Source organism: Pagrus pagrus (genome assembly GCF_965226575.1).
Source record: "Pagrus pagrus genome assembly, chromosome: 23".
NCBI lineage: Eukaryota > Metazoa > Chordata > Actinopteri > Spariformes > Sparidae > Pagrus > Pagrus pagrus.
Genome location: NC_140205.1, coordinates 2,180,381 through 2,199,930, shown reverse-complemented (window position 1 = coordinate 2,199,930; position 19,550 = coordinate 2,180,381). Strand labels below are relative to the sequence as shown.

The following is a 19,550-nucleotide window of genomic DNA, read 5'->3' as shown; positions in this document are numbered from 1 at the left end:
TTGACACTGGATGAAAAACCCACTAACATCTGGCTTTTTTGCCTCCAATGTGATCGAGTACAATCTGCAGTCATTCCAGCATAAAATGACTCTGCTGCAGTCAGGTGTTTATCAGCTCCAGCGCTGAACAGCTGCGATGAAAACACACTAATTTTCAGCCCTCGCCAGGTGTGAAACTCTGACGCGTGCTGAAGTTAAGGACGCTGTTTGAAAGAGAGACTGAAGTTAAAGATATTCAAAGTAAAAACCATCACAGTGTCAAGAAGAGAGATGTCTCTGAAAAATGGCCTGACCTGAATGATCTAATAATATACTGTTTGGACCCATTTCTGCATAAAGATTAGACGTTTGTGCTGATAAATTCACAAAATGTAACGATGAATCTCTTTGAATGAAGATGAGATGGAAGGAGCTTTAAAATGCAAAATAACCAGAAAGATGTGGAGAACAATCCACCATAACTTTTTCACTTGAGTTGTTTTTCAACACAGTTAAACCTGAACTCAAAATGTGCTCCAACCAAACTCCATTCAAAAATCGCACATTTTAACTTTCTACTGTCCCCTGTTTATTCCGGTGCGTTCGAGATGAAGAAGGTGACACAAATAAAAAAAACAAACAGGAACTTGTGATGTTGGTCGTCTGGCTGATCGTCTCTGGATCACAGCTGGTGTTCCAGCTCAAATCAAAGATGTTGGACGGGGTTAAAGTCGGGGCTCTGTGCAGATCAGTCCACTTTCTACCTCCCTCGTTCTGGCACCCCCGCTTCAAACCCTCTCATCTCACAAACAAACAGACGGACAGACATGTAACACCTGGCAAAATATTTGGAATCACTTCTGCTATAGCCATGATGACACACTCACACACACACACACACACACAGACTCACAAGGCGCAAACATTACCAGCTGACGGCGTCACAGCAGGTAAACGAAACAAACCCGAGCACTGATACGGCGGCGCTCTGGTCCCTCTCTGGTTCCTAAACCAGAAACATCTGCCCACAGAACGTAATGTGATGTGATTACCCCCACTTTAAACTAGTTAAACTCACACACACACACACACACACACACACACACACACACACACACACACACACACACAGCCTCTCTACTGTAACTGTAGCTGTTGTGGAAACAAACAGCAGGTTTCTGCCAATAAAGAAACATCTGAATTTCATCGTCGGGGGAGAGCAGATGGAGGCAGAGATGGAGAGAGTGGGAGAGACGTTACCATGGCAACAGATGTCAGGTCACTGAGCCAGTGAGGGGCCAGCAAACTCTACTATGAATTCAGTGTGTGTGTGTGTGTGTGTGTGTGTGTGTGTGTGTGTGGTGACCTTGGCTCTGATGCCAGGGAGAGTTTGAGTCAACAAGCTGGCAATCAACCAACCACACACACACACACACACACACACACACACCTGAAACCACACACACACACACGCACACAATCACACCCCTGCCTACAGGTATTACTCTGGTCGTCATGGTAACTGATCTGCGGACCTGCAGAGAGGTGATTCGGCTCCATTGGATATAACTCCCGTCGCCCGGGGACAAGTCCCGCCCCACTCATAGAGTGGCACACCTCCTGCCCAATCAGGAGGGAGCATGCCATATATGGAGATAATTAGCGAGCACATTAATAGCAGAACAGGCCGGTGGACTGATGTCTAACAGCGGTAGACAAGCTAACAGGAAGCAGCCGAAGAAGCTAACCGTGACTCAACTTTACTGTGAAACAGTTCAATCTTGAATTTAGTTTTTTGTGTTTGAGTCCGTCTGTAGTCAGTTCGTGCCAGAAGTCTTGTTACACAGAACCATCTGAAAAAGTTCTGGAAAGGAAAAGGGCATCGTCTATCACGGGCTAACTAAGGGCGGTGCTGTCACACGAGCTCGATGGTAAGTCAAACTCTTACTGAAGCAAGTCGAGAGAAGATGAACATGTGAAAGCTTAAAAATAGCAAATATTTGATGTAACACATAAAAACCTGTATAAATACAATAAAAACCGCAACTCGACAAAACACAAATTTTATTGCAATACAACAAAATTATTAAATTGAAGGATCTTGCACACGTTGTTTACTGGATAAATGTTGTAAAAAGGTTCTTAGCAACAAATAAAAATAAAAAATCTCAATAGAATTAAATGAAATAACAGTAAGCACTGACTTGATTTGCAAGATCAAAGTGGGCGTTTTTAGTCGACTGTATGATGTTTGTTTAAACTGAGATCAGAGCCTTAAAAATAATAATAATTATGTTGTATCCATAAACTTCATGTGTTTTTCTTCTTTAAGGTACACAGCCTCGTCTCTCTTCCTCTCTGGTGTTCGCTGAGGTTTGAAAACCGGACACACTCCAATGACGTCCGCTAAAATGTTTTAAAAGTTTAGTTTTAAACCCCATGAAGCCTCATTACTGTCGAGACACAAGGATCCACTCAGACTGCGGATCAATACCTCGATCGATCAGCGTCTCCCCAGGTGAACCGTGTCTGTGTTCCTACAGTAGACCTGAGACCTGCTCCGTCCTGAGCTGGTTAGCATCTCGTTTCTCTCCCTTGTTTTTTCATTTATTTTCGTCCGTTCGTTCAGCCGGTTGTCTTTGATTGTGACAGCAGGAGAGCAGCGCACACACCCACACACACACACACACACACACACACACACACACACTCCTGCACTGTGTGTACGTGTGTTACATAACGACCTCTCTCGTCGTCTTGAAGTGACATTAAAATAGCTGCCTCGGCTTCACACTCTGTCTCCTCTGTGTCTTTAAAAGCACCAATTAGAGACATTTAATCACTGCGCCGGCTGTCCGGACGAGTTACACTCACACACACACACACACACAAAGAAAGAAAGAGAGAGAGAGTTTAATTTGCCCTCTGGTGTCTCGAGGTAAACCTGCCTTTATTGAAGTGAACTGGAAAACCCTAAATTTCTCTCTAGAAACAAGCCAAACATTTTCTCTCTCTAACAAGTTCAGCTCTCAACAGTCAATTCTACTTCTTCTGACGTTTTGATGTTCCGGAGATATTAAAGTCTAAACACAGATATATTAGACGGTTGCCTCTTGTTTTAAACATCATGTTTATCCTGCCTTACAACCCGCGGATCCCTCGGGACAGTTTAAACCACCTACCATCCATCAGGATGCGTCATGTAGAGATAAATAAAGCACTTTTGTTCTCTTAAACACAAACAACCACTTATCTTCAACATCGACCCATCTCTCTTTAGGAGCTTAAATCCAACAGTGTCACTATTCAACGACTGATGGTGTCGTTCATACTCCAAACAGACAGGGGGCAGCATATCACCAGCTGCCACGAGCTTGCTAGCTCAGTTATCCGTGCAGCTAGCGGTCATATTAGCTGACTCTGGGAGCTCAGAGCACCGGGGAAGTGTTGGCGATGTTTCTTATCTCACTATGACCTCTCGTGGCTACAGGCTAGCTGACCCCCGAGGAAGAGCGCCAGTGTCTTAGTGGCCAAACCGTGTAATTACATCACCGCGTTTTTGAGCAAAATGACTCGTTTGATCAGAAATCGAGGCGGTCCAGTAAAATTTGAAAAGTCTGGAAGAGCCACAAGTTTAAATGATTGTATCCTGATTCAAGTGACCCGAATTCAAGTTGAACACAACGTCTCTCGTGTACTCGCTCTATGCGCCGCACAACACTGAAGATCTGGGTCATGAGCCGGGAAGTCGGGCTTTCTGAGCAGCTTTCATCTTACATTCAGTTACGTTTTCACATTCTGTTGATAATGTTAGTTAATATTTGAAGTCACACAGTAACACAGAGAAACACACTGATTGAAGCAGCGGTGCACCACAAACTCCTGTATTGTGAGAGGCAGAAATGATGCTTTTGTCAATGGAGTCTGGTGGCTCTGAAGAGAGCGATGTACCGATGCAAAGGCCGTTTCTTGTCACACAAAACAGATACTTTTTCGACAAAAGTGGGGTAACCACCTGCCAAAAATTCTCAAAGCAAAGCCAGACGAATCTCAGCCAGCAGAGTTGTAGTTGATAGGAAAATACTGCGACGATGGTTACAAGGAACTCAGATACTGTTGTGCAACACACAAGCCTCGTTATATTTATCTTCTATTGAAAACGCCCTTTACAGTGTGTCAGTTTTTCCCTCTGGTATCGGATATCGATAAAAACATCTACTGCTGCTCTGAGATATTCCAGCAGCGCGGCTGCAGCTCACTGGTGAACAGGCTGAGTGTAACTCATCCAGACAGTCCGGTGATTAAATGTCTCTAATTGGTGCTTTTAAAGACACGGCGAGTGTGTATGTGCGTGTGTGTGTTTTGCATAATAAGCTGTGTTCTTGCATTGACGTGACACTAATAGCGACACTCACACACACAAAATGAACATCGAAATTGAGGTTGAGGTTTGAGAATTTCTGGTTTCTGTCTACAGAAACTGTTGATCTCCCGTCACCCCTCTGTATCTCTTCCCACAAGTCGTTTAACTCATCTTCTGTTGATCATTTCCCTCAAAGAAGTCCAATCATGGTCTGACACTGAAAGCACAGTCCTGTGAAGATAATCACAAATGTATTAAAGTAATGAGACTCTCTGAAGAGATAACGTACACGTCCAAAATTTCAACAAAACAACCTGAAACGCTCCAAACAAGCTGTCAAGTTTATGGACTTCCTGTCAGTGGAGGAGTTCACAGGATAAATAACCTGAACGGGTATAAAAGGAAGAGCGTTGCTAAAGTCTCACAGCAGCCTCGAAGGTGCTCTTTGTAAGAAAAGTTTATATTTGAGTCACCCAACTCGTCAAACCCTGATGCCCTTTGGTTGGCGGCCGACCCGACCTACAATCCAAAAAGTGTTTGACGAGCTGGGGATCAGACACAAAAATCTACTTCCTAACAAGCCGGACTTTTAATATGCCAAGAAGCTAAAACTGACCCATCAATCAACCAACCAGGACTGAGTATCCACAACGTACCAGAAGGGTTCAGTGGTGAAATCAGTAAAAGTTCATCCAGCTCCCAAACAGACCTCTGATAAACTGAAAGCTCGTCGATGTTTCTTCTCACAAAAGGTTTCTGATCCGTCTTTCAGGTAAGTGCTTTCCTGTCTACGTTCCAGCGCTGATGTGCTGATTTGCAGAACAAGAGATGTCAAGACTTGGTCGATGATGCAACCACGTTTCATTAGAGGTCCTATTTGTAAGAAAAGTTGATTTTTGAGCCTCAATCCAAACTCGTAAAATACTGACGCTGTGAGATGGTGGTGATCCGACATACCAACAACATTTCTTACAAACAGGACCTTTGAGGCTTGGTTGTGTTTAGACAGAGATCATGGTTTGAGTTACTCAACGTTATTCAACCCAAAGTATGTGAACTGTTTGTCAGCAAGCTTTATTTTTAAGTTCAGCTGAACATTGAATATTCATTTATTTTACTGTGGAGTCCTTCACGTGTGAAACGGACACTAGAGATGTCAGCAGAGCGTCGTGCGATTGTCTTGTGCAACTTGTTTCCTTGAAAATCTTTCCCATCGCTACCATTTTCCTCCTAAATCTGTCTCTTCAGTCTTTAGACGTCTTGGATATGACTTGAATTGACAATGTTTCAAGTTAGAACTTTCAATAAAATGCAGTAGAAACATCGATTACCTGCACTTTGTTTTTACAATTCTTCATTCGTCTTTTCACAGTGAATCCACAAAACCATGCTGTCTGCAGGATCGACACTGTGCAGGCTGAAAACACTTTGCCATTCACACAAAGATACAACAATGACTAATATATATGTGTGTTATGAGCAGCTCCAGCTCCCATGAGGTCCTGGGCAGCTTTGAACCAACACCCCCACCCTGAGGCCCCACAGAGCGTCAGAAAAAAGCCTCTTAAGCGCGTCCATAAACCCTCGATACAGTTCTTTGTTTTAGTTGAACAGCAGCGATCAGCTTGTTAACCCTGACCCCGATGTTGTCTCCTCAGCTGAAGAGGCTCTCTGCTCTCCTCTGTGAAATCAATTCACCTCAGTATCTCCTCAGGATCTGAGAAGCTGAGTCTCATCTGTGACTGTCGTCCTCCAGCTCTTTGGAAATAATCCCTTTAAACTCCTCTCAGAGGTCCTGGATGGTTTTGGCTCTGCTTTGCTCACTGCTGGAAATAAATTCCTCACCTCTGGCTGTTTCCCAAACTGCTTTGAAACAGAGACAGCGTCCTAAAGAGACCCGACGTTCATCCATCCTGTCCTCTGAACCGCGGACCAACCGCCAAATTACCTTTCAGTGGTGAGGTCATAGGAAGAAATTGCCGCTAAAAGACTTTTGAAGAAGATAACGGCGATAACATCTCCATTCATTTTCAGCCTGCTTTGTGCCGGCAGCGCAGAAACAGCCAGCGGAGTCGTTCTTTAAAGGGCCGAAGAGCACAAAGAGGATAGGAAACTCATTTGTGCAAAAAGTAGATGTCATGATTTTAAATTGGTATGTTACCTCCAATAAAACGCCGTCTTAATGACCCAGGGTTTCTGTTTCTGTAAATCACTTTGAAGGAGAGATGTGAGGGACAGTTTAATGTGGGTTATTGTACTTTGGCCACTTAAAATTATAGTCATCATCCAGCCAAATCTGAGACGTGAGAGACATTTTCAGATACTCTTGCTGAGGATATTATTATCACTGATGTCCATCGCACATAAATACCCATAAATCCGCTTATGAATCACAGAGAAAGACACTTATAACTGCAGAACTTGTCTGAGAAATGTATAATTTTAAAGTTTTCTTCAGGATTATTTGAACTCCAGTGATTACACTGCTATTTTTGCTCATCTTCAAATGTTTCACATCTCTACAATCTGCACAACTTAAAGACTTAAAGACTGTGTATGTTAATACGAGGAGGCAGATTTTAAGTAATTTCTTCAATCGATAGTCGACTGCCTTAACGATTATTAATTAATCATCAATGATATGTGAAATATGTTGAACATCTTTCCTTCAGCAAACTGTTTTAACCACTGACATGATCTGTGTGAACAACTGGCAACAAAATCAAACACTGAAGCGATTAAATATATTTTAATTAAACACATTTTCTCACACCAGTATTTTGTGTTTTACTTGGATATATATTTGAAAAGCAAACATCTGTAATCTGTTATTGTAAAATATGTTTTTATTGTATTTGTGCTGCCTCTGATTGTCAGTTAAGACATCTTTAATTCTTAACTGCGATTAATGATTAATAATTAACATCCATAGTTAATACACCATAACAATTGAGAAAAGTATTTATATCATGTTACGAATTTAAAAAATAAAAATGCTGCATGTATTTTCATGAAATTTAACTCAACAAAACAATTCTGAACGTAGAAAACTGAGCAAAATACTTCTGAGCGTGTTAAGCATCGTGTCCTTTTTTAGGCTTTTTGATACAATTTCCACCGAGGTATTTTCCTGATCACTTTATTGCGCACACCAGATGTTGTTAACATCACGACGTCAACGACAAGGCTGCCGAACGACCGACCGTAGTTCAACTCAATCGAACACTTTGATCAATAACAAGACTCAAACTGACTAGATTTCTAAAAATTGACGGATTAAATTCATGCGTCCTTGGAGGATGAAACCTGCTGATTAATAAGCTGATAATCTTCCCTCTAGCGCCATCATCAGGACAGATGTTGCAGTTTCATCTCCACTATCCTGCAAGGTCCCATTTTAGCTACATCTTATTTGTCTTCCCCCCAAATGTCTCCACTGTGAAGTGTAAGAGCATTGGCAGAAAGTCCAACAGTTCCCCCAGAGAGGGACTCCAAGACGCCGCAGCCTCAGGAAGCCTGAAGAAGGATCCCGGCTGGTTCACGCCTTCCACATTTATGAACGAGGCAACATCTTGGATCACATTATCCTGTTCTCTCCATAAATCCATGGTCTAGAAAGTATCACACATGTACCCGAGTGGGAATAAAAGTATATCAAAGTCATCCGCAAGAAGCAGCAAATCCTCCAGGATTCTTCTTCTGGGGATTGGGAGAGCCCGGAAAAACAAAAAGAAAAATGTTACCAGATCCCAGACAGCTTTGAAGTAGGTGGAGAGCCAGCTTAAAAAAAATAATATATTTACAATGGATAAAGAAGAAACATACTTAACAAGCTCCTCTGTTGCACAGACGTAACTGGAGAGAGTGAAAGCTGCAGGATCAGTGAGGACGGTTGTGGAGCAGCAGATGAGGCGTTCAGGGACCGTTCCAGATTTTATTATGTAAGTCGATGAGACAGTAAACTTTCGGAGATTACTGTGGAATCATTGAGGGTTTTATTTGCGGATTTAGTCTTTGCAGGGAAAACAAACATATTTTCTGGTGGTAAAACATGTTTGTCTCCATTATGAGTCGACACAGGAACAATAACTACTGTAGTTTTTGCTCTTTGCTTACGAGTTTCAGTTCAGGGGATTTTGTGAAGGTGGCTTGCTGCAGAAACCTTTGGTTGTTTTTGCAGTTAAGAAGTTCTGTTTGTCAGCATCATTGTCTTTATTTTAGTTTCCACTTTGGTGTGTAAATGATTCATGTTTACCAAAAGTTTTTGAATCAGTCCATCACATCGTCTCAGCTGCAATGTAATCCTTTGGGGCAACTGCAACCATCAAAGTTGCGTTAATTAAAACAGTCAGTTGTTGTCTGACTACCCTGCAGAGAGGGACTCGACTGTTAAACAAAAAGATCCTTTTTGCCGATTGTCAAAATGAGTTAAATATTCAGCCACGACTTTGGAAATAAATTCTTGCTGGCAGCTCCTCGAGGTAAACACCAAACTCCTCTCTCCAACTCTGACTCAAGTTTCGCTGTTGTTTTTCCTGCAACAACTCTCGATCTTATTATTTAACAAACTGTTGTCAGACACTTAAAACAACAACATCAGCCTGTCATAGACGAAAACAATCACACCAAAACACATAAATATGTAGGACGCAGGTTTTAAAATACCCACATTAATTTGAAGTCATGTTGAAGTCAAATATTCGCTCTCTTTGGTCTCCACCAACTCCTCAGTTGAGCCCGTCTTCATTAGGGAAACAAGCGTATAGGTCAACTGTGGAGGCAGCTTCTCACGAGCCATATTGGTGTTTGTTGTTAGGAGGCAACCTCTAGTGGCTGCAGTAATTATTACAGCAGCAAAGGAGGAAGGCGGGGGAAGTAGTTTAAAGGATGAAAAAGTCAGATTTAGGACTTAAGGTGGGCGGTCGGGATAAAAAAGCACAGGACTTTGATCCAGGACACCAACAATGTTGAGTTATTTTAACCTACTGTTGGGTTATGTCAAGTATGTAACGTAATTTAAGGTATGTACATCATGTCGGTACGATTGTAGCTGAACGTACGTAAGTAACAAAGTTATTTTAATCTAAACGACAATGTTTCCCTAACCCTAACCAAACTGCGACTGTACGACAGGCTTACAGCAAAGTAGCAGGACGTTAAACCAAAACAATGTACTGATAGATGCTAAAACAGCATATAAACACTCACTGTTACATTAACTTTAGATTCAGTCCTTTGTAACCACAAAAACACAGATTAAGTGCAGCTTTAAACACAATGAAAGAAGGTTTTTTTTGACAAACTACTGCGTTTCAGTTAACTGAATGACTTACAGCAACAAAGGCAGTAAACTAGTTTTGAGTTTGAAAATGTTCACTGTGCCCTGAAGAGGTCGAGGACGAGATCCCTCTCTTCAGTATTTCACATCGTGTTCTGTGGTGCTGTTTCTCCGGGTTACACATTTTGTGCTCCAGCCTTTATTGAAGCAATCTCATTCTGGGTGAAATATTGAAATCTGAGACGTCGTGTTTTTTATGGCTGCAGCTTTTGCATCAAATGGAAAATATTCTAGATGTCCCGAGCACCGTTTTATATGCATTTCCCCCCAAATTCAGCCTGATGTGTGTGATGTCTTTGGACACTCTGGGGTCCTCAGCAGAATTTCAAATACAGTTCTGTCAGGCGATTCGATGCTCGACAGGGGAAAAGAGGTTCAATTTCTTGTATTATTGCCGCCTCTTTCATTCTGTGGGGAAACTTTGTAAAGTCACTGCGGTCTAAAAAAGATTGTCTTCCTCACTTTATTGAATATTAATGCTAAATTCTTTCAAACAGCTCTGAACGAAGCGGACGGACCGACTGACTGGAAGAGACTTTCGGCTTTCAGCTTCACTGAGGCAGCAGCAGGCAGACAGCTGACTGGCCTGCAGCTCTGAGTGTGTGTGTGTGTGTGTTGAATGTGTGTGTGCGTGTGCAAGTGTGTGTGTTTCAGTTCAGTCCATCTGTTGTTGTGTGTCGGCCCGAGGCGACGGCATGAGAGAGAGAGCGAGAGACAAAGAGGAAAGAAAGAAAGAAGGATGGAAAGAAAAGATGAAAAGATGAAAAAGACACAAGTGGGGGAATGTAGGTGCACATTTGTGTGTGTGTGTGTGTGTGTGTGTGTGTGTGTGTGTGTGTGTGTGTGTGTGTGTGTGTGTGTGTGTTGGACCTCAGGCGGTGCTGTCTGTGTGTCTCTGTGGATCCCAGATGGAGCCAGAACTCAACAGAACACATTAGTCCACTTGGCGTGTTCACACACACGTTCAGACACACTCAGATATTCAGCGTTAATTCTCCTGACAGTCGGATCACCTGAGCCTCGGCTCGCTCCGCTGCTGCAAGATTTCTGCTCCACTGGAACAGTCAAATGAATTCCTACGGAAGCCCGGAGAGGCCCGTTATCGCTCCTTCAGTTATCTCTGCACTTCTGCACTGAACAGAACGCGAGGAAAAACCAGCTCCCCAGCTGGGACGGAGCTTCTGCAGAAAGTGAAGGAGCGCTGGGTTTGGTTCGGGGTAAAAATAAAGGAGGGAAGGAGTCGTGGAAGGAAAGAAAAGAGGGAAGGATTTGTATGCTCCGCTGGATCCATCATTTCTGTAGCTACAGCTACAGATTTTAGACGTGGACTCATCTGCTCTCCAAACTGGTCCCAATTCAACACACACACACACACACACACACATATATATATATATATATATATATATATATTTCAGCTCTCCTGGTGCTCGTCTTTACCTTTGGGAGGGACAGGAAAGGAGATATTTCTCCTCTTTCTTATAATCCTGTGGAGTTTGAGATGAGAAAAAGTTTCAGGTAGACTGGGGTAAACCTCAGCAGGCTGCCTCGCCACAAAAATGTGTGTTAGACTGCAGTTTAGCTTGAAGAGGGAACGGCATGTACAGGTGACAACAAGGAGTCAAAACACGTCTACAGAGAGATGAAAGCCATTCCTTATTAACTACAGTCACAGTGAAACAGTTGGAACGATGGAGGAAAAGTTTATGTTTCCTAGGACGTATCCTCAGTATCGTGCTGTATTGTTAAAATTATTTGGCACAGACGCACACAAATTTGATGTGTGACAATGTTGAAAATAACTCGCCGGTAACTGGTAACATGCATTACTTTTAAAATATTGTTAACAATCTTCGGATGAAACGTGACTTTCTGTGAATAACTTCAACAAAGTTTCCATTTTTTCTATTTTCCCGACATTTTCTTGATCCCAACCCACCGTTCCAGTCAGTCGTGATAAGCAGTTTACGATCAGAGGCCACAAAGGTCTGAAAGTATTGAAATAGCACAGTCTCAATAAACTCCTCACAGAGCCGATTCATCCCTCTGGTGCTCCCTGACACGACCGAAAGGCTTCAGTTGCTTGTAAACAACTTTTTCTTGAATTTTAGATAAAAATCGAAGCTTGAAAACTGGACTGAAAATGGATAAAACAAGAGAACAGCCGAACCACTGCATGTTTATAACTAGAATGAACCTCAGTAGAGTGCATACCTCCACCAAGGCCCAACAAAGCCTAGGTGGGTAGCCTTGGTACCTTTCTGAATCCCTTTTGGTCGTAGTTGCAGGTTTCTATCTCTGTACGATATGATGAAGCAGCTGACTAAAGACTACCTTCACTGAAAACATATTACTAAAAAACTACATAACTACATAAACTTAAAAACACATGATTTTTTCATTCCCAGAGAAATTCATGAAAATGTTAATTGAGAAAAGAAATTAAGATGAAATTCCTGGATGCACACCAGGAGTTAATGGGGTCTAATCTGGGATGAGACGCATCCTCCATCCAAGTTTTGTTGAAATCCGTTCAGTAAATTTCGTCTAATCCTGCTGACAAACAAACCAACAGACACGGAGGGAAACATCACCTCCTTGGCGAAGGCAACAAGAAGGAAAACAACCTGCAGGAAGGCAACAAACGCTGAGGCCGACGATATCAAACACCTCTTTTAGAAGGAGTAAATGAATGTGGTCGGATGGCGAACGGCTCCCCACAGGAAGGATTAAACGTATTCTTCACTGTCGCTGACTGACAGGAAGCTTGAACCAGCAGGAAGAGGCTGAGTTGAGTGACCTTTTAAGCAGATGTCTTTTACAACCGGGATACGCTGCGATCACAATGCAATCATCCCGCCTGACCGACCGCGTTCACACCGTGACACTTTGACAGACGTGACGCGTTGACACCAGGTGTGAGCGGGTTTAAAGTGGAGTTTTTTGGTCTGGTGTCGGCACTTGAGGAAAGTTCAGAGGGTCAACGACGTAGTTGAGCTTCATCCTCTGGGGGACACGAATATCCACGGTAAATTAAACGGCCCTCTGGAGGGTCAGACGCGGAGATATGTGGACGGACAGATGGACGTCCTCGGGCTCGGCTCTGACGGGACCTAAACCTGAACGACTCTGACTGTAATTCTTCATCGTTACGATCTGTGTCTTCATCCGTCTGCACGCTGCAGTTTCCCCTCTGTCTCTTTAAATTTGTATCTCGGCTCATCATTTCTCTCTCGCTCTCTCAGGGGAGCTCGATGCCCTGCATGACAACAGATGGAGCCCTGAGGCTCTGGGACCACTCACACACACACACACACACACACACACACACACACACACACACACACACACACACACACACACAGAGCTGGCAGTGGTGGGGTGGGGTTAGAGGCAAGCTGTGGTAAAGACTGATGTCAACATCAGTATGAATGTGCACACACACACTCGCGCTGGCAGAGAATCGTAGTTACGTGGATTTATGTCGACTAACAGGGTGAAAACGCACAAAGCAGATTCATAACGGCAGAATGCGTTCGGTCTCTGCTGACACACGCACACACAAAAACAGGAAGCGTCTGACTAGATTTAAAACAGAAAATCAAATCAAAGAAGAAGAGTCGACGCAGAGAGAGTTTGCGCTCGCTGCATTTAAGTATTTACCACAGTTCACGCTCGGATTTGGAGCTAATTTGACTTCCAGAACTTCAAAACACTGAGCTGGGAGTGCGTTCGGGGAGTTTGGGACTACTATCTGGCACATTATCAGCGTTTCCCTCTGTTGAATCCATCCGTCTATTTGAGAGTCTGGCTCCTGTTCAGGACCCAGTGGCAGCACGCAAAGCAACCCAAACATCTTTCTGCCCATCAGCTTTCTTCATGATGACCTGACGGGCCAGCAAGTCCGACTCAGCAAGCCGGGATCCGCTAACAATAAGTCAAGCCTGTTGCAGCAGAAACACAAGGACGAGACTCAACCCCACCTCCCCAGACAAGAAAGCACCACATGTTCTTGACGGGAGGAGAGATCAGAGATCACTTTTTTACTTTTTAGTGACAGCTACAGTTCATATCTGCAGTATTTGTGCCACATACAATCAAAACATCAGGGATTGTGGTGTGTTGTTTCCCCAGTAAACACACCGCCCTCTTCAGCTGTTGCGGTCTCTTCTGACCGGTCGGCTGCTGCTCACATGTATAAATGCTCACTACAGTGTCGGCTCTGCGTGGACGGCCGGACGCAGCTCTGATCGGGAGCCGTTTACCGACGGGAGGAGAGCTCAGAGATTACCTTTTAACTTTTCGGATTAAAAAGTGGATTTATCTTCACTCCTGTTTATCAGCCTGACTGCAGCAGAAATAATCCTGAGATGAAACGCACCGTTACCTTGAGTACATTTGTGGGTTTGTCTGGTTCAAATTATTGGAAACATTTTGGATAATATAAGAACACAACTCAACAAAATATAAAACAAAGGTTTAATCATTTTTAGACATTTTAATGCAGAATTCTTAGTTATTATATCTCTAAACAGTATATCACGAAGCTCGTCCCAGCTTCCTTTTACCATCTTAGAACTGATTTTAGGCTCTCGTTGTTACTTTCAGGGCTCTTTGAGGCCTTGTACCTTCCGATTTTCTGACTTTTTAGTACTATACTTGTGCCACGGCCTGATACCAGTGGAGAGTCTTCACAGCCGTGGCCCGGAGGCTCATCCTGCCCGAGGGAAAGAGGTTCAGTCTGAGCATCTTTGAAATCTCCTCTTAGAAAATAACTTCATCCCAGAGCTTATCCTGATGTTACTTGAATTGTCTTTTTGATAGTACTTGAATGGCTTCCTTGTAAAATCTACAGATTGTGAACCACTTTGTAACCTTGGTTTTGAAAAGTTCTCTATAAATAAAGAGCAGTATCGTTTTAAATTACAGGAGCAGCATAACGACTCTCCAATCTCCCATGTCCAGTGCAGCTCTGAAGCTCTGATCCCAAAGATATTGTAGAAGCAAAAAAAAGCTGAGGATATCTCTACATGATACCGAGAACAAATGCAAGGTGTTGGCACCCTGGAGGACCAAACCTGAGCTGGCTCTGGCCGACATATTGTCACCAGTTTTGGCTCGGTTATGAGAATGTGGGCCCGGTTTCATTTGGAGGGAAAATCGGCTCCATTTAGCAGCACACAGCCAAGCTTTGGGCAAATGTTGACTCCTGGAATCAGCCCAACGTGGGGTAGATTCTGGTGCGTCATCGATCATGAGGCTGGCCTGAGTCCAGCAGATAGGTGTGCCAGGTTTACTAAAGGACACGGCTGGGCAAAGATATTTTAGCTACCTGAGTCTGAAGCATCCTGAACAGAAAACTCCAGGTTCGCTTGTGTTTCCAGGACATTTGGACCAGAAGCAACGATGGCCTGGCACACAATATATCAATGTTGCTCCAGCAAGATGAAGACTTGTGATCATAATATTTCACATGTTAATAACCTGTCTTCACATAAAGTGTTGACAGTGCTAGAGGCTCTGTGAGGCTGCACTTTCGATTTTATGTTGTGACAACACGGCTTATGCTTTGGTTAGTTTTCAGGCACAAAAACTACTTGACTGACAAAGATATCTGGTTCTGTCACTGCAAAACATCTGGAAATCGTCCCGACGACTTGTTAAAATGATGCAATTTGTCTCGATGTCAAGTCAAAAATATCTGCGTTTGTTGCCACGAACACGGTTGGAAAATGTGGTCTCTTGTTTAAAAATACCTAACCTAAGCACCTACTTATTTGCACACAGTCGGTGTAAAAAGGGAAATAAAGACTCATAATGAATTCAGTGCTTATGTTGCTCTCCAGAAGCGGTATTTTAAAGTCACAAAACAGCATTTTTTATCTCAGACACCTGGATATTGGTGTTAAAAGCCCTTTTTAAGATGTCAGAACTTCTCTGTCACCCGGTTCAAACAGACTCCTCCTAAGCTCCTGACAAGCTCTTTCCACCTGATGTCTTTATGTGGCCTGGCCTGCACCATAGCATGGACGAGCCTGTTAATGCAGCTAATATCAGTGTAAAGGTCAGGGAGGGAAAGTAAATGTCAAACCTAATCTGAGCGGAGGAAGAAAAAAAACAGGACGCTTTGAGTGAAAGTGAATTTGTAATGTGATGAACGAGTGTGGACAGGAGGGAGGTGTCTGACACATACAATATGGAGCCACAGTGATCACAGTAGCTTGTTTGGGTGCAGAGAGGAGAAAAGGAAATGCACCGCTGGGACACGGCTAAGTGATTCTGGCAGAACAGAGGTGTAAAACACAAACAATTATGAAGACAGAAGAAGAAGAAGAAGAAGAAGAAGAAGAAAGGCAGGGGGAGCGAAATCTGACTTCTCTGAAATGATTCATTAACTTGAACAGGAGAGAAAGTGTAAACATCAAACACAGTCACACAACTGGAGGTGGAGCGAGAACCAAAACCTGAAGCCCAGAGAGAGAAACTGAATGTTCAAACGTTCATCTCCGTTCAGGACTCCAACTCCAGGTCTATTCAGGGCTTCAAATGAAGCTCTGCCACAAAAATGCCATTTTAAATTGAGTAAGAAAAATAAAGAAAAAACAGGAAACTTGACTTTTATCACAACAAGTGACACTTCTTCTCCTTTCAGCGTTTAAACTTCCACTAACTGTAACAAAAATCTCTTTAACGGCGGCCATTTTACATCAACTGCCACTTCAGCTTCTTTCAGTGCATCAACTTCCTGTCTTAGTTCATTTCAAGTCATTCGAGTGCACCGACACCAGCTGTTCAATACAAAGTCATTTTTTCTTCAAAGAATGACATTTGAAGACGTCTTCATTCTGCAGCGGGAGGAAGTTACATTTTCTTCACTTTCATTAAATTAATTTGGAGTTGAGCTTCAGCACAAGGTGCAGTCCTCACTTTAATACCGCACCTTGCTGAGTATTAACACAATCCTTGTTTTCATTTAACGTAATAAGCTCAAACTCTCAAATGCACCAGTGTTTAATGTCTGAACACAAGAACTGACCGAGGTTCAATTCCCAGACTTAATCACAGCGCACATCCCCCCGACACGCAGGAAGAAGAGGAGGACACGGTGCTTTCTTTGCCTGATATGAGCACAAAGTGATGAACCCAACAGAAATTGCACGAAGGACAAAGAATTGGCTGACTTCCCTGAAACGGGCAGCTCAGGAAGGAGAAGCTGTTCTTGTTTCCTGCATCAGATCAGCAGGGTGAAACACAGTGCAGGTTTTATTTAATTGAAGCTGACAGGAAATTAACACATCAGAGCGACGGTTTCTTTCCATCTTTACCCCAAACTGGCCGCAGCGCAGAGGGACGCATCCCAAAACTCTCAACAACAACACGACCGGACCTTGTCAAAGGAAGAGGCGGACGTCAGCAGCCTTACCTAGCTTGGGCAGTGAGTACTGAACTTTGAAGTAGTCCTGGTAAAATCCCAGAAGCCTCTTGGTGATGTGGAGAGCGTAGTCCCCGGCTCCGCTGGAAATGGCATCCGGCCGAGCGTACAGACGGATCTACAAGCAAAGGCACAGACAAGAAGAAATGGAATCAGGCCGATTTTAATAGAGATGGATCTAAAAACAGATACAGGGAGGAAATGGAATTAGTGCATGCTCAGCTCTGCAGAGAGCAAACTGGAATTAAGCCAAGTTTTTATACAGAGAGGGAAATTAAATTTGGCAGAGTTTACAATCAGATCTACACAGAGACACAGAGCAGGGCTGAGTGCGTGTTAAACTCTGCGGAGGAAATAACACGATCAGGTCGGGTTTAAGTTCACATCTGCAGAGAGACAAATTTAATTTTCTGTCCAAATGTACACAGACACAAACAGAAATGGAACCAGGCCGGCGTTGGGCAGGTCAGGTCTCGAGAGACAATAAGCGAATCAGGCCGAGATCGTGTTCGGCTCTCCAGACAAACTATAACAGAGTCGGGTCGAGTTTTGGTTCAAATCTGCAGGAAGACAAATGGATTCACAGCCGCGAGCGGACATCATCGACTTTTAGATGCAGAGGAAAATACATAAAAGGGAGATAAAAGTTGTGCTTCAGGTGGATTCTGATAATTCACACAGTCAAAGTCAAATATTGATGATGTGATATCGCTGATGCCGAGAGAGATTTCATTACTGTGCCGGTTATTTAAAGTAGAGCACGAGTCTCTGCCGGATCGTTCGCTGCTAACAATCCTGGTGACGGACTGTCTGTGCGATCAGATCATGTGAGGGAGGATCAGGAGCGTCGTGACGTTTATTTCCTCTCTAAAATCCACATTTCCTGGTTTTTATCACGTTTTTCAGCTTGTAAATAAACAATTTGCTTCATCTTGAACAGGACATACAGTACATCTGTCAGTCACAGACACACACAGGAGCCGATCAGCCAAACTCTCTAATCAATAATCAATACAATGAGGTCACATGACAGCTGCAACAAACCAATCAGCATGCAGGGAGGGGCAGTGACCTCAATGAAACAACACAGTGTGACTGCTGAGTGTGTGTGTGTGTGTGAATCTCCACATCCATGAATGAAACTGTGATCATCACTGTTGGTCGGACTTCCAGGAGGTTTGAGGTCAGGATTTATATTTCCTGATGTAACACCGAGCAGTCGGAGCATTAAAACTCACGTCAGCTTGTGGCTGAAGGTAAACTCAGCTCCTTCACTGCAACTCGTTTCACTTAATTGACCACAGAACCACCAAAAATGTGATCAAAGCTCCTCCAGCAGCATAAACACTTCACCCTTCTCCTTCTTCTGTCTCATTCTGCAAAGTTAAAGTTGACACAAAAAAAGCTTCTGGACACATGCAAAGTGTTCGTAACTGCCATCGAAACACAAAAACATCACTCCCTCGTGTGGTGTTGACTTAATGAGTTGTTTGCTGGAAGTTTATTTTTATGGTGGATGGTTAATTAATATATTATAGTTTCTGTCATGTGACGTTCCTTTTTGTCATTTTATTAACAAGCTGAGGAAAATGTTGCCAACAGTCTCGTCTTTTTTATGCCTTTTCATTTCCTGTTTGCTAGCTTGCTAAATTGTTAGCCTGTCTTTCATTCGACGTTCTGATGTTGTAACCATAGACACTTTAAGCTAAATGCTAACATCAGAAAGCTGTCGATGTCCGGAGTCTGATGTTTAGAAAGTGAAAAAAAGAGAAAGTTTTCAGCCGTCGTAAGAAAGCTGCGTATGGAGCCGGAGTGTGCTACATTAACATTCGTCACAATATAACTTTAGGGTGTTAGCATGCTAGCATTAGCCAATATACAGCTGAGGACGACAGGAAAGTCATTAATTGCATGTCTTTGGTCATAAACAGAAAAGTGTTGGACAGTTTGCTGATGGTGCGAGAGGAAACTTCAGAGATTCAGTATCAGTATTTTCCACAAACGTGAAACCTGTTCAGTTTGGACACGTAATTTTGAACAATTATGAGCTTTTCACCCCCAAAATAAATCACTTGATAAACTGAAAAGTTGGTTCCCGACTGGAACCAAAGAAAAGCAGGATTTCCTCAAACTAAAGTGTGAATCTGATATTCTACAGGTTGTTTTACGTTGATGACGCGTCTTTGATTACAACAGCCACAGAACCAGAGCTAATTACAGTCAGAGTCAAAGTCAGCAGGAGTTGTAATCTGGGAACCGGGAAGTTTCATGTCTGTCTATCCAGTAGTTGTTGAGATACCTAGACCAGCAGTCAGACTGACATCCCGAGAGTCACGACACTTCTAAAAATAAAAAAACATCTTCTAGAAGTTCAGTTTCTGAAGGACAGAGACAGAGAAAGTTCTGTGAATCTCACTGTTGATCTGCAGAAAACAGAC

At 43.1% G+C, this 19,550-nt stretch overlaps 1 protein-coding gene across 1 annotated transcript in view; it reads right to left on the bottom strand.

Annotated features, from left to right (window-relative positions):
• LOC311252642 (thyrotropin-releasing hormone-degrading ectoenzyme-like) overlaps positions 1–19,550 on the bottom strand; it is a 169,774-nt gene that overhangs the window by 104,227 nt on the left and 45,997 nt on the right. Inside the window, exon 4 of the mRNA XM_084345970.1 lies at positions 17,104–17,230. Coding sequence (XP_084202096.1) covers positions 17,104–17,230 — 127 coding nt within the window. The remainder of the gene's footprint in view (positions 1–17,103; positions 17,231–19,550) is intronic.